A 21,196-nucleotide genomic window follows, 5' to 3' on the forward strand; every position below is an offset into this window, starting at 1 on the left:
TTGATTCCAAACCCTTTCTCTTTAGCTTATTTTTTGAGACCAAGTCCTATTTTGAACCCCAGGCTAGCCTGGAACTTATTACATAGCCCAGGTTGGTCAAATATGTGATAACCCTACCTCAAACTTTCAAATGCTGGGATCCCAAATGTCTGCCACATGACCTTCAATAAATGCTTAAGGAAGCAGACAAGTGCTAATAAAGTCCTTAAATGGGCCTGCATGGAAAAAGTAACATACAAGGTAAGATTGCAAGGCTGTACATGAGTTAATAAGGTTGAAGCTGAGAAGGGGCAAGATGGATGACTACTGAGTTGAGGTATGTCTGTTGAGGGCAGGGAGTAGAGAGTGGGGGGTTTATGGAAGAACTGAACAAGTATAGCTAAAAGAAAGTGGGTAGAGAGTGGGCGGTTTATGGAGGAACTGAACAAGTATGCTAAAAGAAAGTACTCCCAGAGCTGGGACTGGTAGCTGCAGAGGTTAGAAGATGTCTCTTGAATGCACTGCAAGCCTGAAATTACTTTGTCTTTTGGAGGACAAATTCTCTTTGTAGCAAAATCATAAAGGAACACCCTGGGTTGGGCCTGGTAGAGTGGGCCAGTAATCCTAGCTACTAAGGAGGCTGAAGCAAGAGGATCACAATTTCATGGCCTTCTTAGGCTATCCTGACAATCACAGTAAGGGCCTGGTAGTGTGGGCCAGTAATCCTAGCTACTAAGGAGGCTGAAGCAGGAGAATCACAATTTCATGGCCTTCCTAGGCTATCCTGACAATCACAGTAAGGGCAAGGTTAGGTTGGACATCTAAATGAGACCTTGTCTCAAAACATTTTAAGAAGTTGGTGGAATGCTGGCCTTGCATGAGAGGTCCTGAATTCAGTCTCTAAGACTGGATGGAGAGAGAGTCAGTTAGTCATGTGTATCAAACTCCAGGATGCTTGGGGCAGAGAAGTAGAACTGAGTACAGACTGCACTCAGACCAACTTGTGCTTGAACCTTGAAACATTGGTTGCAGCTAATCATACCAAGTAACAAGGCAAGGTAGGGCTGAGGCTGCAGCGCAGTGGTAGAGCACATCTATAACATGCTGGGCCATAGTCTCGGGCTCAGTGCCCAAATAAACAATTCAAAAAAGAAAAACTTTGAGATAATGTTAATTGGAAGAAAAACATAGGCCTCCCATTCCTTGCCCACTTCTGGCTCAGATTCAAATCTCCCATCCTAAGTACTAACCAGGCCAGACCCTGCTTAGCTTCTAAAATCAGATGAGATTGGGGACATTCATGGTGGTATGGCTATAGACCCAGCTTTAAATCTTTGACAAGGCCCAGCAAAGGCCAGTAGCATAGAGACAGCTCTTCTTTATATCCTCTTTAGAACGGGTAGATAGCTAGCCCTTCTCCCCTCCCTGACAGAGAGCTCCTACCTTGATAGGCTTTTCTGTTCTCATTGCTTTAAGTTGTATGTCTGTAAAGGCATGTGTGGCTGTATGCATTTACTTTTGAAGGTATTCTTGCTGAATCTACGGGCAACTCTTCATCTCTGTAATGCTACCTGACTTCTCTTGTGAGGAGTTGGCGGAGGTTGGGGAGGGGGTCTCTGCAGACTAGGACCAGCAAAGTGTTGTCGAGCCCTGTGAGGCAAGAAAGAAATCTGGTTCAACATGACTCAGTAGCTGATGTTGGTTCAAACTTTTTGAGTCTGACACCGGGCAGTTTATTTTAGGCATATTTAAGTATAGTACAATTTGGATAAAAAAAAAAAAAAGTTTCCTAGTGAAACACAGTCCTGTGTGCACAATGAGGCATGGTTACACTGAAACTTTTCAGAATACATGTCTGCTCTTCCATACAGTCATACAGATAGCACAAAAGTCACAATAGCTACCTCAGGTCCTCCTTGTGGGAGCTCAGGGGGGAGGCAGATATGGCCTGGTCCTACAGGAGAGCACAGGGATTACCTAAGCTAGTAACCACCTTCATTCACAGCCTTCTTGGCAGAAAATAAGTTATACATCTTTTCTCTTGAAAAGACAACCCTGCATACTTAACATTCCTGGCTTCCCTGGTGAGCACAAGGACCTTTGTGTTCCCAACAGAGTCGGGTTATCAAATAGAAAAGTTAAGTGTGTCAAAAAAAGAGAAGTACTGCAGCATGGTGTTTTGGCATGTGGCATGTGAAGTAGGAACCAAATGTGGGGAAAGAAACAACTACTCCCAAGCTGGAGACGTAGCTCAGTTGGCGGAGCTTCTGTAGCATGCAGCAAGCCTTGTGTTCGGTCCTCAGCATCACATACAATCAGTGTGGTTATGTGCACAAGTAATTCTACCAGTTGGGAGGGGGAGGCAGGAGGATCAGATAGATGTTCAAAGTCATCCTCAGCTTCATAGAGAGTTCCAGGCTAATCTGAGCTAGACATCCTGTCTTGCTTTTGATTGACAGGCTGTTGATGAGAGCGTGGTGAGTGTGACAGTCGGCATGCACCTCATCTCTCTCCACTCATCCTTTCTTCTACCCTTTACATTCGGGCCCAGACTCTGTTGATAGCTTTCTTTCTGTGCCAAAAAACAGTGGGAGAGAGATTTAGAGAAGGAAAATATTTATATCTGGGGAGGAGCAGAGCCCTCAGCCACCACTGAGATGATTTTCTTTGAACTATTCGTTGTTCCATTATTCTGTTTGCCTATATCCTTGGTTAGGGGACAATATCTATTTTCTTCCGCACCTTTGAGCTCATTACATACATCAGTAATTATTTGCTGAACAAATAGGCAACCAAGCATAGGATAATCAGGTTGCCTGGATGGCAACTCTTGAGTCTGAAAACACAGGGAAAGAAGGAGGAATTCTCAAGGACAGTAATCCTCTTATCCCCCTAAGCTGTTCTAGTTGCATCTAACAGAGATAGAAAGTGACAGATGCAGTCTCTTTCTGATCTATATTTAGTTGGGAGTAGGAGCTTTCCATGTCACTTGAGGCCTTATGATTTCTTCTCTGTCGAGTCTAAGTGGCCAGATAATTTCTGTTCAAGGACTGCCAAATGCTACTTAATAGCTCTATGAGTTCAAATGAAACATGTTTATAGATGATGCTGTGGGTGCAGGGGGAACCAAACTTCATACACTGCTAATGGGAGTGGGAATTAATCCAGGCATTGTGTCAATGTGGAGGCTCCTCAAAAGACTAAGAATAAAACTAACATAGGAGGGCTGGAGAGCTGGCTCAGCAGTTAAGAGCACTGACTGTTCTTGCAGAGGTCCAAAGTTCAATTCCCAGCAACCACGTGGTGGTGCAGAACAACCTGTAATGGTAATCCAATGCCCTCTTCTGGTGTGTCTGAAGAGAGTGACATTGACATATACGTAAAATAAATAAATATTTAAAAAACTTAACATACAATTCAGCTACTTCTGTGCATATGCCTGAAGGAATCAAAGTGAGCACACAGTAGAGATACCTGCACCCCCATGTTGATTGCAGCACTATTCACGCCAGCCAAGTTTCGGAATCAGTGGAGGAGTCTATCAATGGATGAATGGATAAAGAATATGTGCTGTACATTCACATTGGCATTGAATCATCTACAAAGATGAACAAAATCATGTGGTAGACAGGAGAATGGATCAAACTAGTGATTGTCATGGTAAGCAAAATAAGCCAGACTCAGAAAAACAAAATGCTCATATCTTCTCCCATATACAGAATCTATATTAAAATAAAAAGTTAGTGAGGGTAGAAGTGGGACTATTTGACAGGTGAGAATTAAAATATTGTGAATATAAAATAAAACTGAATATGATTTTGTGTGTGCATGCATGTGCATGTTCAGGCCAGAAACTGACATGGAGTTTCTTTTTCAATCATTATTTTTTGAGACAGCATTTCTCACTGAATTTCTTCATTTCTCACAGTCTAGCCAGTTTTGGCTAGACTGGCTAGCCAAAAAGTCCTTGAAATCCTCTCGTGTTTATCACCTCAGTTTGGGATTATAGGTGCATACTGACTTATAAGTGGGTGTTGGAGATCTTTGGATACTTGAGGACCACTAAAAATAAGCACCAGTTCCCATCTTGTGATATTCAGAATAAGTGAATGCCTTTGCATCATTCTATGTTAAAGGTAAGGATGCCTCTTCTCTTTCCTAGGGCCTCGTGCAGATGCATTTTAACAAGATAATCATGATGCTGAAAGCACTGCCAAGGACTGGGGAAACGACACTCTTGGGATGGCTGTTCTTAGCAGGAACGTAAGAGCATCCCTTGGGGACATCTAGTCTTTGACACTTGTTTAAGATTCATATTTTTAAAAAATCCTAATGTTTTAGGATAGGTAGATAGGTTGTCATGAAGCATACTGACGTTAGGTAAGTATGGTTAGGTTGTTGGATACAATGAGCAAAAACCAGATTCATTTTGCTTTGGCTTCCTTTGCCTAATTACTGATCACAGACGATTTTAAGGCTGCACTCCCCACCCCCACACATTAACACATGAATCACTATGGGAGGTGAGCACAGTCCCTTGGAGGATAATAATGACGGTGCCTTCTCCGAGTTTAAGATGAACGTGAGTTGGTCTTTTGTTAGTTATCATTCACTGTCTCTATAGTAACTAGACTTGCTCTACTGGATGTCTTCATAGCTTTCAGTAACAGTAGCTGCTGCAGGAGGGTGCAGTCCATATGTTTAGCTTCACGAAGAGCTCTTGATCTGAGTACCTATACCTAAGAGAGAATGGCTAAAAGGGGTGCAAACACTGAAGAAATGACGAAAAGAAATTTTAAAGATTTTTTTACATTTCTTTATTTTGTTTGTGTGCCATCAGAGATCAGATTGCAGGAACTGGTTCTCTTCTTCCACCACAGAAGTCCTAGGGATGGATCTGAGATTTGGAGCCAAGCAACTTTACTCACTGAGCCATCTTGCTGTTGTTGGTTTTGTTAAAGAACAAAGGGAAGAAACAGACTGTTACCTAGGCAATGATGGAATGGGATTTAAAAAAAAAAATGTTGGGCAGAGGAACACTTCTCTGAGTAAATCTGTTTATAGCTTTGATTTTTATAAACATTAATATTTTACTTATTTAAAAAAAAATTAAATCGGGGGCTAGAGAGATGGCTCAGCACTTAAGTGCACTGACTGCTCTTCCAGAGGACCTGAATTCAATTCCCAGCAACCACATGATGGCTCACAACCATCTGTAGTGGGGATCTGATGCCCTCTTCTGGTGTGTTGGAAGAGAGCAACAGTATACTCACAAACATGAAATAAATAAATCTTTAAAAAAAAAAATAAATCGGGGGTGGGGGTGACTAATGATTATTATCCCAGTGCTCAGAAAGCTAAGGCTGGAGAATTGTGAGTTCCAGGCCAATTGGACCCTGCCTCAAAAGAAAGGGAGGAAAAGGGCAAGACGGTTCTGGGGCCGGCAGGTGAGTTTGCTTAGTATGCCGAAGGGCCTGGAAGTGAAAAGGCAAGGAGAAGCTGTGAGCCTCCCCCAGGTTAAAGGGTTCTAACCGAGCCATGGCAGAGTGCTCTGCTTGGTCCCAGGTTAGATCCTGAACTGGAAAAGAAATTCTTACAGTAAACAGCATTTGTACAAAGTGTTGAAATTTGAGGACAGTCTATAGACTACAGAACACTGTAGCCAGGGCAGTTCTCCTGCTTTTTGGACTCCTTCAGAGGTTACACAAAGTAACTCTGTTCTTAAGAAACACAGTGAGGCAACGAGGTAAATGGACACATGAAGACAGCCTATTCTGAGAAAGCTGAGAAAAAAAAAAATTCTGTATATTTAAAAAAATCGAGAGTGCACATTAATGGGACAAAATTTTAATGCGTTTGTAAAATAGACGAAGGGTAAAGAGTTGTTTATAGTGCTTATTTAGCTTTTATGTAAGTTCAAAATTAACTTCAAAGGAGTTTGTTCTTTTAAAAATGTGCTCCTGGCTCCATTCCTAACAGTCACCCACTCATCTAGATTTTCTTAAATCAGCGGAGAGCTTGCATAACGTTCAACCTCACTGATGAGCTGACAGGAGGGAAATGGAGATTAAAATCACTTACAGCGGTGACATGACAAAGTGGAGCTGTTGCCTTTGGTGCAGGGTCTCTATCAGAGAAGAGTAGTGTTTCTAGGTCTGTCCCTAACCCTGGTACTAGGAAGAATTTGAGCCATAGACTTCTTTTTTTAATCATCATTATTTAATCTTAATTTGGTCATTGGTAACTGAAATGGCAAATCACAGAAAGAAGCAAGATGTGTATTCCAAAGTTTTACCCTATCTTAAAGGGGAAGGCCATGCAGAGCTGGGTAGGACCCTGATACAGATGGGTCCAGTCATGCTAACCAGAGAACATTCTCCAGTTTTAACACTTTTCATGGGATCACTGTGTGGTTACATTTCTTGAGTATCCAGAACAACATAAGTACAGTATGCTTTTCTGTGATTTGGATATTTACAGTAAACAGCTGTATACCCCAACCCAGGGGTTTAGGTACAGATTTCACCATTACAAAGAACGGACAGCATCGTCCTCAGAGGACATTCACCCGAGGGCCAAGCAGAGGAACATTGACAAACTGCTTTGTTTTACCAAAACATGAATGGAAAACCAAGATTCTGGGACTTGTCACCAAATTCACAGCCAAAGAGAAACAAATCACATTATTAACAATACGTATCATCCAATAGATAGCTAATCAAAGCTGGAAATAGTTTATCACAGACACAGTTCAGGACACTTGGGCCCAGCCCTAGGATCTGGTCAGCTTGTGCCCCACCCACTTCCCCAGTTCCTGTAGTTTACAAGTGGATCTCTGCGTTCTAAAAACCCCACTCAACACTCTGACTCTCGGAAACTTTTGTTTTCTCCGGTAGTTTGGGGATGTGCTTTGTCTATGCTAATGGGGATAAGGAGCCCCGTAAACACGGATGCTTTCCAAAATCAATGATAAAGATCAATTTCTCAAAAGATAAATGAAAAAGGTTGGTTCTGTGTGACAGTAGAGTGTTCCATGGGTCTCTAGGAGCAAGACCCTCCCCATTCCAGTTCTAAGAACCTTTACTTTAACTGGCTTACTTCTCTACTGTGAATGCCGAATGCCCAGTACAACATTAAAAAAATGCCATTTTCATGGAGAGATTTAGGACTCTTCCAGCAGCCAAGGCCTTAAAGGAAAAGAATCAAGTAGTCTAGAGCTGGTAGAGCAGGTTTTTTAGTAAAGCCACACCCTTCTGGTATCATGTAGGCCTGGGAACCTCTGTCTCAGAGATTTGAGCCAATTAGTATTTCTACTAAGTTTTTGGCAGGTGTCAACTTGCTCTTCACAAAGGCTCCACAAGTAGGTGCATTAAACATGTTTCTTCTCACCATCAGGACTCTGCAGGGATAGGATAGAGGACCACCTGGACTAGCCTTGGCCTGCCAAGAGTCTCTCATCCTGAAGCCTCCTTGGCATGTAACTCTGTTCTTCTAGGGTTGAAGGAAGAACTCAGGTACACATCTAATTCGCAGAAAACCAGGTCAATTCTTTTTTTCCATCATCTTAGAAAATGAGGTTAAAAGAGAGCTGGCTTCCATTGAGTGAAATGAAATCCAGATTTTTTTTTTCTTTTTGAAATTGGATCTTGCTATAGACAAAGCTGTCTGTACTACTCAAGTGCTGGGATTACAGGTATGTCCCACCACACCCAGCTGAAGTGTGGAGAATCTTTTAACACAGCGTCAAATGATACCAGAAAATTTAGCTGTAACGTTTCTGACAGGAGTTTCCACCTGTCAGTTGGTCACGAACCATTGCCCTGCCTTTACTCTGGATCTTTCATTAATTTTACTTATTATTTCAGAGCTTTAATTTTCTTGTGTATGTATTTATTTTCAGAATCATCAAAGAAGCATCTTAATCCACTTTTCCTCAGTCCTTATCTCTTCAGCTTAAATGCAGGGCTTTGAGCATGCTAGGCAAGCGCTTTCTACTGAGCACCACTGCACTTCCAGTTGGTTTATATAAAAATAACTTAGATAGTTCATTTAATTTCTGTTTTTAAGTAACTCCAGCATACAAATGTATGTTGGTAATTTTGTTTTTATATCATAATTTACACTTCATTTTTAAAGCTGAAATTTACATTTAAAACATGTTTGCTTTGATTCTGGGGATCGAATCCAGCGCCTCATGCATGCGAGGCAAGAATTGCATCACTGGGCTCCCCCTAACCAGAGCTTTCCTGTTTAAGGACTATGACCAGCTGCACTGAATCCTCAATCGCTGTACTTTTATGAGCTTCTCACTTTTGGGTGAATTTGGATAGGTCTCAACAAGGAAGCTATTTTTTTCAAATATGAAAGACCTATAAAGAAGAAGGCACCCCCTCCTGTTTGTCCAAGTAGCACACCTTTCCCACACAGGACAGAGATTTGTACATGTCTGAGTGTGAGTTAGGGGTCTGGGTGAGGGGGTTAGGGACCTGAAAGACTCTTTAAAAATTTTAAAAGCATGGAAAGAATCCCATTTGTTTTCCATGTTTTGTGTTTGGTTTGTCTTGAGGAGAGATTAGAAAGCACCCCCTCTGAAAACAACGTAAGTGAACCGGCATTCATTATCCTGGAGAGAATCCTGGGCAGAACTATTGTACAACTAGTTTCTCCTGAGAACACAATATACTTAATAAGTGACTCCAAATGGACACCCACAATGATATACAATATTTGTTTAGCGAAATATATACCTCCATTGGTAAGCATAAAATAGCTATGTGTGATAATGTAACATCATTATCAGCAGAATAAAGACCCCTCTAGGAGACCAAGTGTACAAGTAAGCCAATGTCAGCATCCTTCTTGACACAAGATACCGAGAGAATGATGGTTTGGGGAATCACCATGGTTTCAGTAGGTACAGGAGTTGTCATAGTTACAAAAGGAAGAGAAAGAGCATTCTTTCTGTGTATGAACAGAAAACCATGCCACAGTACAAAGCACAGGGTAGCTGCATAATAAATGCTGATTACGTTACAAAGAGTGATATTCTCAGAAGCCAGCTGAATAACACTTTTATCTGGAGGTGCGACTGGCTTACACTCTCCTGATTCCTGCTGATATAAGACAATTTCATACAGACACATACATATTGCACAAGACTCTATGACAGACCGCTGCAGGGGAAGATTTCCATCTGGTCCCTACTGTTCTTCACAGATCAGTTCCTGAAGTCATTGTCCATGGAGACTCAAGTGTACTTCCAGAGAAGGACCCTGACTCTGTCTCTCTGATTCACCGGCAAATTCTAGTGTCATTGGGTGGCCTTGATAAAGAACAAGACTCACCTCCCATGCAGGTGGGTGCATGTGTGACTCTTTGTTTGACAGCAGGCCTTGCACTTTGACAAGCCTCCAGGGACTCAGAATGGCAGATGACATTCCTTAAACAAGCAAACCCGACTGTGGTCATTATTCTCTTGAGAGGCGTTGCTAAGGTTTCAGGGTAGCTTGCTGTTGCCTTGCCAATACAATTTCTCTTCCACTTTTTTCTTTTTCCACTGGCAGAGAAGGAGCAGCTTAAAGGTCTTCCTGAATGTTCTGTTGCAGAGGGCGTAGCAGATGGGGTTGATGGTGCTGTTGACATAGCACAGCCAGTAACCCAAGTGCCACAGGGTGACAGGGACACACTTGTCACAGAAGGTAGAAACCAGGACCATGATGTTATAAGGGGTCCACGTGATGATGAAGGCCAGGAGAATGGCGCTCAAGGTCTGGGCCGCTTTCCTCTCTTTAACTAGGACCATTCTCTTTCGTTTGGTCATTTGATGGCTGAGGTTGGGATCCAAGCCTTTTGTTGAAGGGTCTTTGGATACTGGGAAGGAACAGGGCATAATTTTCACCTTGCGACAGCCATTGTTAGTCTCCTGGGTCCCGTCAGCTTTTACCACCAATCGGAACTTATAGGCAACACACTTCTGACTCTTGAGTCTGTGAGCAGCAGCTGGAGACAGGAAGTATTTGGGAGTGTCATAGTCAGTGTTTTCAGCCCGAGGGTTCGCAAATGTTTCCTTGGTCTCCTGGGTATTGAATTCCTTCCCTGGGCTTTCCTTGGCCTCACTCTTGTAGACCACTTGAAAGACAGGGTCAGTGGTGGGCTTGGCTTCATCCTCTGAAGAGGGGTAGCTGCTACAGTTGGTAACCTGTTCAGCCTTTTCCCAGTCAGCACTTAGGTCAGTGGCCTGGGTTGGCTTTCCTGTTGTTGAGGTGCTTCTATGAGAGGATGACCAGGAGGCCTGATTCCTTTCTCTCTGGGCCAGGCTGGGTCTAGGGCAGCTAAAGAAAGATCTGAGCAGGGTCCTGTGAGCCGGCTTTCTCTTCTTGACTTCTGCCACAGAATCGGAACCTTGGAGGTCAGCTAGGTCCTTGGTTCGCTTCTCTGTTTCCCGGTAGATCCGGCAGTAGAGTATGGTCATGACGGAGACAGGGATGTAGAAGGCAGCAATGGCGGTCCCAAAAGTGATGGTAGGCTCTGAAAGGAACTGGATCTGGCACTCATCAGGAGGTACTGTCCGCTTCCCAACCAAGTACTGCCAGCAGAGGATGGCTGGCGCCCAGAGGATGAAGGAGACCAGCCATGCCAAGCCGATCATGATGCCAGCCCTCTTTGGGGTACGCTTGGCCCGGTATGTCAGTGGTCTTGTGATGGAAAAGTAACGGTCAAAGCTTATCACCAAAAGGTTCATGACAGAAGCGTTGCTGGCTACATAGTCGAGTGCAAGCCAAAGGTCACAAGCCAGACTCCCGAGAACCCAGCGTCCCATGAGGATGTAGGTCGTGTAGAGATTCATGGAGAAGACGCCAATGATGAGGTCTGCACAGGCCAAGCTGAGCAGGTAGTAGTTGTTAACTGTCTTGAGCTGACTGTTGACTTTGAAGGAGATCATGACCAAGACATTGCCAACAATGGTCATCAGGCTGACCACAGCCGTCACAGCTGCAATAGTAATGACTTCCCACAGTCCATGGCGTTCCAAAGCCTGGTGATTGACCGGGGTGCCGTTGACAGTGGTTTCATTGTGGTAAGACTCTGGTTCCATCCTGGCTCAAGAAATTACACTCAGATTTAGTCCAAGGTTTGGAGCTACGCTCTGTTCGGCCTCCCCTCTTCTCGGCTAGGATCTGGAAGAAACACAAACAGGTCAGTTCTGCTCATCATACACACTTCTGCATGGTTTTCTATTTCTTTCGGGGTTCATCCTAACCTGACAAAATTATGAAATGCATGTAGAACAAGATGCTGAATTGTTGAACCTTTTCCCCCCTACTTAGGAAATTAATTAATTAGCCAGGCAGTGGTGGCTCAAGCCTTTAATCCCAGCACTCGGGAGGCAGAGGCAGGTGGATTTCTGAGTTTGAGGCCAGCCTGGTCTACAGAGTGAGTTCCAGGACAGCCAGGGCTACACAGAGAAACCCTGTCTCGAGAAACCAAAAAAAAAAAAAAAAAAAAGGGGGGCTGGAGAACATGGCTCAGCGGTTAAGAGCACTAACTGCCCTTACAAAGGTCCTGAGTTCAAATCCCAGCAACCACACAGCCACCCGTAATGAGATCTGATGCCCTCTTCTGGTGTGTCTGAAAACAGCTACAGTGTACTTACATATAAATAAATATATCTAAAAAAAAAATTAAAAATATTTTTTTTGGTTTTTTTGAGATAGGGTTTCTCTGTATAGCCCTGGCTGTCCTGGAACTCAACTTTGTAGACGAGGCTGGCCCAGAATTCAGAAATCTGCAGGCCTCTACCTCCCAAGTGCTGAGATTAAAGGTGTGTACCACCACCGCCCAGCCAAGAAATTAATTAATTAATTATCAAAACTATTGATAGTGTTGAAATAGTTAAGGTAAGTATAAGGTAGAAGGCAAAATAAATTTTGGATAGCATTCTAGAAATATATATGTACACGCATTGGATAACAGTATAGTAATATATATATATATATATATATATATATATATATATATAATTTTATCATTGCAAAATTCTTTTGCCTAATGAACAAGCATCAGGCTTTGACTATAAAAATTCAATTATGGGCTGGTGAGATGGCTCAGTGGTTAAGAGCACTGACTGCTCTTCCAAAGGTCCTGAGTTCAAATCCCAGCAACCACCCATAATGAGATCTGATGCCCTTTTCTGGTGTGTCTGAAGACAGCTATAGTGTACTTACATATAACAATAAATAAATCTTTAAAAAAAAATCAATTACATATTTTTTCAATGAAAAATTCTGACATTTTTACACATGTAACAAGTGAATTTTGTCTTCCTGCCCCATTGCCCTCTTTCATTCCTCGATTCTCCCACTGAAACCATTCTTCTTCATAGAGATTGCTAGGCCATCAGTAGTAACATTTTTATCAGGGCTATTCTTTTTAAAATGTCTTAGTTCTTTGAGAATTTCATACGATGTATTTTGATCATATTCACCTCCCCAACCCCTTCTAGGCCCACCCCTCCCTACCCACCCAACTTTGTGTCTTCTTTTTACTTTTTTTAGTGTATAATCTTTTTGCTTTTTTTCAATCCTCAATGCCAGAGCATCTTTCATATGTGTGAAACTGCTGCCCTCTTGTGGCAATTTTGTAAAAAGGGGTTGAGAAGGTAAAATAGAATTGCTTAAAAGGAAGAGAGGAGGAGGGGGGAGGGAGAAGGAAGGGGTGCAGGACAGGGGAATCTGGGTAGGGTGGGGGTAAAAGTGGGGTTGGGGGAGGGGGGATGTTAGTGTGGGTGTGACAGACTTGAATGCCGAACACATAAACTGGACATGAACATCAGAGGTAGCAACCAGAAGCAGTAGCTTAAAACACAAGTGCTCACAGTGGGTTAAATAAAGAAGAACTCCAGAACTCCTGTTGAAGGGATGTATGAAGAAACAAAGTTTTAGGTGGCTCTTCTTAAGTAACACATATTTAACTTCTTTTGACTAATAGAGAAGAAATGTAGTCCAAAGTTCATTTCATTTAAGAGATGACTTCTCATTGTCTCTGAAGCGATAATGTCAGGAGCAGTATTTTAACTGACTGGCTTTAAAAATGGTGTTTACCCGTGTGCTAAGTGCCTTGGAGCATAAAAGTGATGCGCCAGCACATGAATCGAGAGGCTTAATACTACTCGGCTTTATAGAGCACCCAGAATGAAAGTTGAGCCTCCAGGGACAGAGAGGCCTATTCCTGGCGATATTAAATGGCTGCACTGTCACTGAGAACAGGAAAGCCAGTGAGGACTAGACAGGGAGCCACTGGGTGTGTGTGTGCGTGTGTGTATGTGTGTGCGTGTGCGTGTGCGTGTGCGTGTGCGTGTGTGTGTGTGTGTGTGTGTGTGTGTGTGTGTGAAGCTTGTCTCTCAGTTCTGGGGTGAGGTGGGGGGCTCCTTTTCCTTCTTCTCAGACTTCTGGAAATTTATCATTTTTCTATGTGAGCATGCCATAAAAAGCCTTGGAATGACTGCTGCAAATAGATTTACGGAAAAATTGGAAAGTCCAGAACTCCTTGGCAGCAAATGCTTTCCAAAAGATGTAAAAGCCAAGATTCTATGTTCATCTTTGCACTCCTAATGTTTTGCACTCATGTTTTTCTGTCAGCAACAGGAGGAGAATGTCTTAGGAGACAGTGACGCACTGCTTCAAGCAGTGATCAGTCTAGGAAGATTAGGACTAATGCCTGAGCCTGGGTTTAGTTCCAAGGAGATCAGAGTGTATCTTGGTAAATTGTTTGGGGCTCTGGTGGTCGGAATGCTGTGTGGAAAGTGGGAAAAAGGAACGAGGAGAAGAGTGGTTATGTGTGCATGGATGTCTGTGGACCATGTTCATGTAAGCATGAAATGCTCTTTGGAGGCTAGAAGAGGGAGGCAAATCCCCTAGGACTGGAGTTCCAGACAGTTGTGAGCTACCGTGTGAATGCTAGGAATTGAATCCTGGCCTTCATGCAGAGCAGTCAGTGCTTTTTAAGTGCTGAGCCATCTGCAGCCTGGCCTTTTCTTATTTTTAAAGAAAAGTGGAAATGAACCACATTTTCATGCTAATGAGAATGGTTCATTAGAAGGTAAAGCTGATATATGGGAGAGCTTGCTAGAGTTTCCGGTCTCCAGATAAGCGAGCTGGCATGGGGCCTAACGTGGCAATAGAAGTTACTGCCTGGGACTGGAACAGAGGTCCAACAATAGTATCCCAAGGGAAGGTGGAGTGTAGGGGCCCGGATCCCAGCTGCTGTGCTTAGTAATGGCAGGGCTGGAAATTATCTTCTGATAATGTCTGTTACAGAAAACCTGGTCAACAGCTTAGAGTGTAGAGGGCAGTAGGAATTTGCAGTGTATATTTTAGGGATGGCTCCATCAATTTTGAGTTCTTTAACCCTGAGCCCTTGAAGCTCTTTAACATTCTTTCAGTGCCTCATAGGCTTTGCTTGTTCCATCATCTCTAACGTAATATGGGCAGGAACTTGGTGCTTACAGCATATCTCCTGCCAGAATCCCTCCCTCTGTATCCCGTGAGTCCCCCTCAGTAGTAGATGTTTAAAATAAACAACAAGTGGAAAGCCAGACTTGGTGATGCAAGTCTAAGAGTCCGGGTGCCCTGGAGGCTTAGATAGAAGGATGGACAATTCAAGGCCTGCCTGGACTCCAGAGTCAGGACAAGGCAAATTACTGAGATGCTGCTTCAAAAGAAAAAGGAAAAAAAGAACAAATTTCTTTCTGAGAAATCCTAGCAATGTTTTCCACTCTTCTTTTTCACACATCAAGTATAGGAAGGCAACTAAACTATTTTAAAAGCCTGCCTGTTTACTGAAAAATCAGGAAGATGTGTTTGTTGTATGAGAATTATATTTGCAGGGCGTCAAAGAATTGTTTTAGGACTATCACAAACAGCCCAGGATGTGGTGGTGCATGATTTTAATCCCAGCACTCCGGACACAAAGGTAGGCAGATCTCTGAGTTCAGAGCCAGCCTGGCCTATCTAGTGAGGCTCTTGGCCAGCCAAGGCTACATACTGAAACCTATTTCAATTAACAAAAATAGGGGGGCTAGAGAGATGGCTCAGCGATTAAGAGCACTGACTGCTCTTCCAAACGTCCTGAGTTCAAATCCCAGCAACCACATGGTGGCTCACAACTATCCATAATGAGACCTGATTCTGGTGTGTCTGAAGACAGCTACAGTGTACTTTCATATAATAAGTAAATAAATCTTTAAAAAAATTAACAAAGATAGATAGATAGATAGATAGATAGATAGATAGATAGATAGATAGATAGATGGGTGAATGGGTGGTGGGTGGGTAGATGGATGGATAGATAGATAGATAGATAGATAGATGGGTGGTGGGTGGGTGGGTGGATGAATGGATAGATAGATGATTGATAGAAATATCATCACAATATTTTGTTTTCCAAGTAGTAAGAAACTATAAGTTCCATGGTCTTCGACTAGGAATTATGAAATTCTCTTCTGAGGTTTATATGAAAGCCTAAATGTTGCCTTATCATAGTGATTATCCAACTTGAATATTCATTGTAGTCACCAGCACATTTACTAAAACAGATCAATGGGCCTCATCCTAAGAATTCTGGCTGCAACGAGGCTTAGGTGTTTGAGTTTCAACAAGTGACACTATGTTGCTAGCCCTCATTTTGAAAATGGCGACATAATGAATGGATTCCCTTTTCTAAAAGTAAAACTGGGAGGGGTGGAAAGAGTCAACGAGCCAGAGGCAGGTGTGGTAGAGGCTGCAGGGTGACCAAAGAAGTGTCTCCTGAACATGCTCCACTCAGCAACTCACAACACTGGCTGCCTGAGTAGGACCTGTGCCAAGTCAGGCCAGTCAGCATTCCAGCCTGGAGATGGGAGGGGCTCAGGAGCTCCTGCTCCTGACTGAGGAGCTGTTGACAGCTAATGGCTTCTAGGGGAGCGGCAGGTTTCTTTAAGGGTATGGCTACTGGTTGGTCAACTCTGCTCCAGTGGATGGTTCCATAAATATGTGGGTGGCCTGAATTGCAACCCGTGGGGGCTCTTAAGAAAAAAAAAAAGAAAAGAAAGAAAAGAGGTTATAAACTTGGAGGAGGTAGATGTATGTGTGAAATTCTCAAACATAAACAAAAATAAAAAAATAAATGACATAGGTCAAATGTATTAAAAATATATAAGTTCAGCTCATTTTCTTAAGGATCCTCCTGTATGACTGACACTTTCTTTTGGTATCTCATGAGTAAGGAAAAACTGACTTTTAAACTAACACAATGGCATATATTAAAGATAGGATTATTGGGGCTGGAGAGATGGCTCAGCAGTTAAGAGCATTGACTACTCTTCCACAGGCCCTGAGTTCAATTTCCAGCAACCACATGATGGCTCACAACCATCTGTAATGGGATCCAATGCCCTCTTTTGATGTGTCTGAAGACAGCTACAGTGTACTCATATACATTTTTTAAAAAAGTACAAACAATATCAGAAACTCCACCTTCATAGCTTCTTGCAATGGAGGAAGTTCTGGTGTGGTCTTCTCATCATTGATGACACTTTTTCTGTGCATCAGAACCCTATAAGGGCTGGTGGCTAGGATGTAATTCTAGCTACTTGAGAGGCTGCTGTTGGAGAATTGTAAGTTCGAGGCCAGACTGGACAAATTACCAAGACACTGTCTATATTAGTCACTTGTCTCCTTGCTACAGTGAAATACCTGATAAAGGGAAGAGATGGTTTATTCTGAGTTAATTCAGAAAATACAATCTAGTGTGTCGGGAACACAGAAGCGAGAGGTGCCTGGTCACATTGTCGCTGAAATCGGGAAGCAGTGAGCATGAGAACTTGTCCTCAGATTGTTTCTTTTCATCTGGTCCTGGCTGTTGTGGAACTCTCTGTGAAGACTAGGTTGGTTTGGAACTTGTGACAGTCCTCTGTGATGTTGGAATACTGATGTTTCCAATAACTAAAGGTGTATGTAAATTTGACAGGTAACTACTTCCATAGCTTTCTTTTAAGTAAAGGGTGTGGGGAGGACGCTTCTCTGATGATGGCTGAGCAAAGCATTCATCTATGGTACAGAGAATGTCCTTAGGAGTCAGTTCATTGCTGACTCCTAAGGGTTCATTTAGTAGAACAGTAGTAGTTGGCTTTGTCTTAGGTCCCTGGGCTATCTCATCTCAGGCTCTCAGTCATCCGAGCAGTTTTAGTTATGGGTTCTATCTTGTGGAGTGGGCCTTAAATCAAACCGGACCGTGGTTGGTTCCTCCTACAAGCTTTGTGGCACCATTGCGCTGGCAGATTTTGATCAAAGGTGGTTGCTTAGTTGGCGTTTACATTTTTCTTTGGTTGTGCACAGAGTACCTTCTATACCAGATACACTAGCGTGTAGGGGTGCGGGCTTTATGGAGGCAGCAGCTTGACTTCTTTGTGTTCATGGAGTTGCTGGGCTTTGACCGCAATTTGTAGAAAGCAACCTATAGTCTTGGTAATAGCCTGGGTTGTTTAGGGGTTCCCATTGGACTCCTATGTCCAACAATTCAATTACATGTAACCCATTCCAGGTACTAGAAGTTTTATTTGATGAAAAAAAATATCCAGTTTGGGTCCTGTCTCTCATTATTCGGCAATTTCATTTAGATTTGCCTTCATGTATGTATATATTTTAGGAAGTTTCTATTGTATTCAGTTTCCACACTATCATTTGAATGGCCTTTAATTTTAGCTGTCTCTTTCCATATTCCCTTCCTAGTGTCCCTGTCACCTTCTCTCCCCACTTGATCCTCCTGTTCCATCCGTAGCTACCTATTTCATTTCCTTTTCCTAGGGAGTTCTCTGTCCTCCCAGCCCCTTACTCTATATGTACTCTCTGTGGTTCTATGAAATATAGCTTGGTTATCATTGACTAAACAGCTAATATGTACATGTTAGCCAATACATGCCATATTTGTCTTTCTGGGTCTGCGTTACCTCACTTGGGATGATATTTTCTTCAGTTCCATTAATTTACCTGTAAATTACAAATTTCATTTTTAATGGCTAAATAATATTCAATTGCATAAACATACCACATTTTCTTCATACATTCATTTGTTGAGTTTGTTTCCAATTTCTGGCTAGTATGAATAGGGCAGCAATGAACATGGTTGAGCAAGTGTCTCTGTGGTAGCATGAAGCATCATTTTGGTATATGCCCAAGAATGGTGCTGGATCTTGGGGTAGATTGATTCCTATCTTCCTGAGGAACCACCACACTGATTTCCATAGTGGCTGTAGAAATTTGCACTCCTACCAGCAATAGATGTATATTCTCCTTACTCTGCATCCTTGCAACATGAACTGTCATTTGTTTTATTGACCTGAGCTGCCATTCTGACAGGTGACAGTTGAAATATAGTTTTTGATTCTTCTTTTTCCTCTTCCTCCTCCTCCTCCTCTTCTTCCTCCTTCTCCTCCTCCTCCTCTTCTTTCTCCTCCCCTCCTCTTCTTCCTCCTCCTCCTCTTCCTCTTCCTCCTCCTCCTCTCCCTCCTCCTCTTCCTTCTTCTTCTTCATCTTCTTCTTTTTGGTTTTTCAAGACAGGGTTTCTCTGTGTAGCCCTAGCTGTCCTGGAACTCACTCTGTAGACCAGGCACTGGCCTTGAACTCAGAAATCTGCCTGCCTCTGCCTCCCAAGTGCTGGGATTAAAGGCGTGCACCACCACTGCCCAGTGATTTGCATTCTTCTGATGGCTAAGAATGTCGCACATTTCTTTAACTGTTTTTCAGCCATTTGGGTTTCCTCTTTTGAGAATTCTCTGTTTAAATCTATACTCCATTTAGAGACCCACAGTCAGACAATATTCAGAGACATCAAAATACTCAGCCCTAAATGGGGTGTTTCCACCCAAATCTTTCACCTCAAGACTCAGGGAATACTACAGAAAAAGTGTGAACTGAGTATAAGGACCAAGGGGGATGGAGGACACCAAGGAAACAAGGCCTTCTACATCAGCAGGACTGAGGACACAAGAACTCCCAGAGACTGAGTCAGCGTGCTTGGGGCCTGCCTGGGTCTGCAGCAGATGGAGTCCTAGAACTAAAAGAGGAGGACACATCCTCCATTTCTAACCCAGAAGTAGCCTCCAATTGATAACCACTTGCAAATGAAAACTTAGTTTCCTCCAAGGAAACTATCACTGGGGAGACAAACTACTCTTAAGTAAAGGCTAAGTTCCTTCCATGCATCACCCACCCCTGACCCCCATAGGTGGCCAACAGAAAGAGAACTCAATGACATCTATGGAGGTATCATAGTGTCATGTCAGGACTTTTTTTGTTGTTGTTTTTTGGTTTTCCAAGACAGGGTTTCTCTGTATAGCCCTGGCTGTCCTGGAGCTCACTCTGTAGACCAGGCTGGCCTTGAACTCAGAAATACACCTGCCTCTGCCTCCCAAGTGCTGGGATTAAAGGCATGTGCCACCACTGCCTGGCTAGGACTTTTTTTTTATTTTTAATTTTTTCTCTCTTTTTACCCGACAAGCTCTTTGTGTGTGCGTGTGTGTGTGTGTGTGTGTGTGTGTGTGTGTGTGTACAATATGTACAAATTACACATACATTATAATATATGTATATTATATATTCCATTTTTTATGGTATTCCTGAGTATGCAAATGAGGGGTCTCTGCATCTGTTTCTTTTTTTTAAAAAAGATTTATTTATTTATTATATGTAAGTACATTTTAGGTATCTCCAGACACTCCAGAAGAGGGTGTCAGATCTTATTATAGATGGTTGTGAACCACCATGTGGTTGATGGGATTTGACTCAGGACCTTCAGAAGAGCAGTCAGTGCTCTTAACTGCTGAGCCATCTCTCCAGCTCCTCTGCATCTCTTTTTTGTGCCTTTTCTTGGGTCTTCTGCTTGTTTATTTTGTCCTATTCCAATGTGTTAGTCTTTGTTCTATTTTATTTTGTTATCATACCTTAGATATCTGTTTTCAAATGAGAGAAAGAAAAGGGATGTGTCTAGATTGGGGAGGAGGAGTATGAATTTATAATCAGGATATATTATGTAATAAAAAACTATTTTCAAAAAAAAGGGGGGGAAGCATAGTTAGATTGTTTTGAATTTTTCAATGTAAGGCCACAATGACTACTTTGAGATAAACCTTTATATACATTTTTGTTAATTTTATTAAGAAAATTCCTAGAAGTATATCCATTTGGTTAAAAGCTATGATTACAAGCTGTGAACATTATGAAAACATTTTTATGTAAATTTAAAAACCAAGTAAAGGCAATCAGCGGAGCAGAGGTGAGGAGGGCACAACGTCTGTCCCAACACCAGGAGTAACTGGGACGAGTGGGACCCAGGCAGGCAGGAACTCCACCAGCCCAGTGGCACAGGTTCCTTCCAGTCTGTCTGGGCTGGTGCTCTGAGCAGACCTTGGGCACAAATTCTGCACAACACCCAGAGGAAGCTCCATTCCCAGGTGCTCTAACAAGCCCAGGATCACAGGATCAGAGGTGAGGAGGACATAACATCTGTGCCAACACTGGGAATAACTGGGACCAGTGGGACCCAGGCACGCAAGAACTCTGCCAGCCCAGTGGCACTGGTTCCTTCCAGTCTGTCTGGGCTGGTGCTCTGAGCAGACCTTGGGTGCAAATTTTGCAACCAGTCCCACAACACCCTGAGGAAGCTGTACTCCTGAGCACTCTAACAAGCCCAGGATCACAGGATCTCAGAATCACAGGATCACAGAAACAGCTTGACTCTGAGGAGTTCTGACACAACCAGGATCACAGATAGGACAGGCACCAGTCAGATTTAGCAAGGGCAGGTAGCACTAGAGATAACTAGATGGCCGGAGGCAAGTGTAAGAACATAAGCAACAGAAACCAAGGTTAATTGGCAGCATCAGAACCCAATTCTCCCACCATAGCAAGTCCTGGACACACCATCACATCAGAAGAGCAAGATTCAGATCTAAAATCACTTCTCATGATGATGATATAGGACTTTAAGAAGGACATACATAACTCCCTCAAAGAAGTACAGAACACAGGTAACCAGCTAGAAGCCCTTAAAGAGGAAACACAAAAATTCCTTAAAGAACTACAGGAAAACACAATCAAACAAGTGAAGGAAATGAAAAAACCATCCAGGATCTAAAAATGGAAATAGAAACAATAAAGAAATCACAAAGGGAGACAACCTTGGA

General features: G+C 42.8%; 1 protein-coding gene across 2 annotated transcripts in view; it reads right to left on the reverse strand.

Annotated features, from left to right (window-relative positions):
• Positions 1-4,772: 4,772 nt before the first annotated feature.
• The window catches only part of Chrm5 (cholinergic receptor muscarinic 5), a 64,105-nt gene continuing 47,681 nt past the window's right edge, over positions 4,773-21,196 (reverse strand). The window contains exons 2-3 of one of the 2 annotated variants that reach the window (XR_004118761.1): positions 9,324-11,156; positions 4,773-4,919 (exon numbers count right to left, since the gene is read on the reverse strand). Coding sequence is in view for 1 of the 2 variants with exons in the window: in XM_031371359.1 (XP_031227219.1) it covers positions 9,476-11,074 (1,599 nt within the window). In the remaining variant the exon portion in view is untranslated. Of the gene's footprint in view, positions 4,920-9,033; positions 11,157-21,196 lie in introns of those variants that run through there. The other variant, XM_031371359.1, reaches the window with a different exon arrangement.

Source organism: Mastomys coucha, unplaced genomic scaffold (assembly GCF_008632895.1).
Source record: "Mastomys coucha isolate ucsf_1 unplaced genomic scaffold, UCSF_Mcou_1 pScaffold15, whole genome shotgun sequence".
In the NCBI taxonomy this organism is placed as follows: Eukaryota; Metazoa; Chordata; class Mammalia; order Rodentia; family Muridae; genus Mastomys; species Mastomys coucha.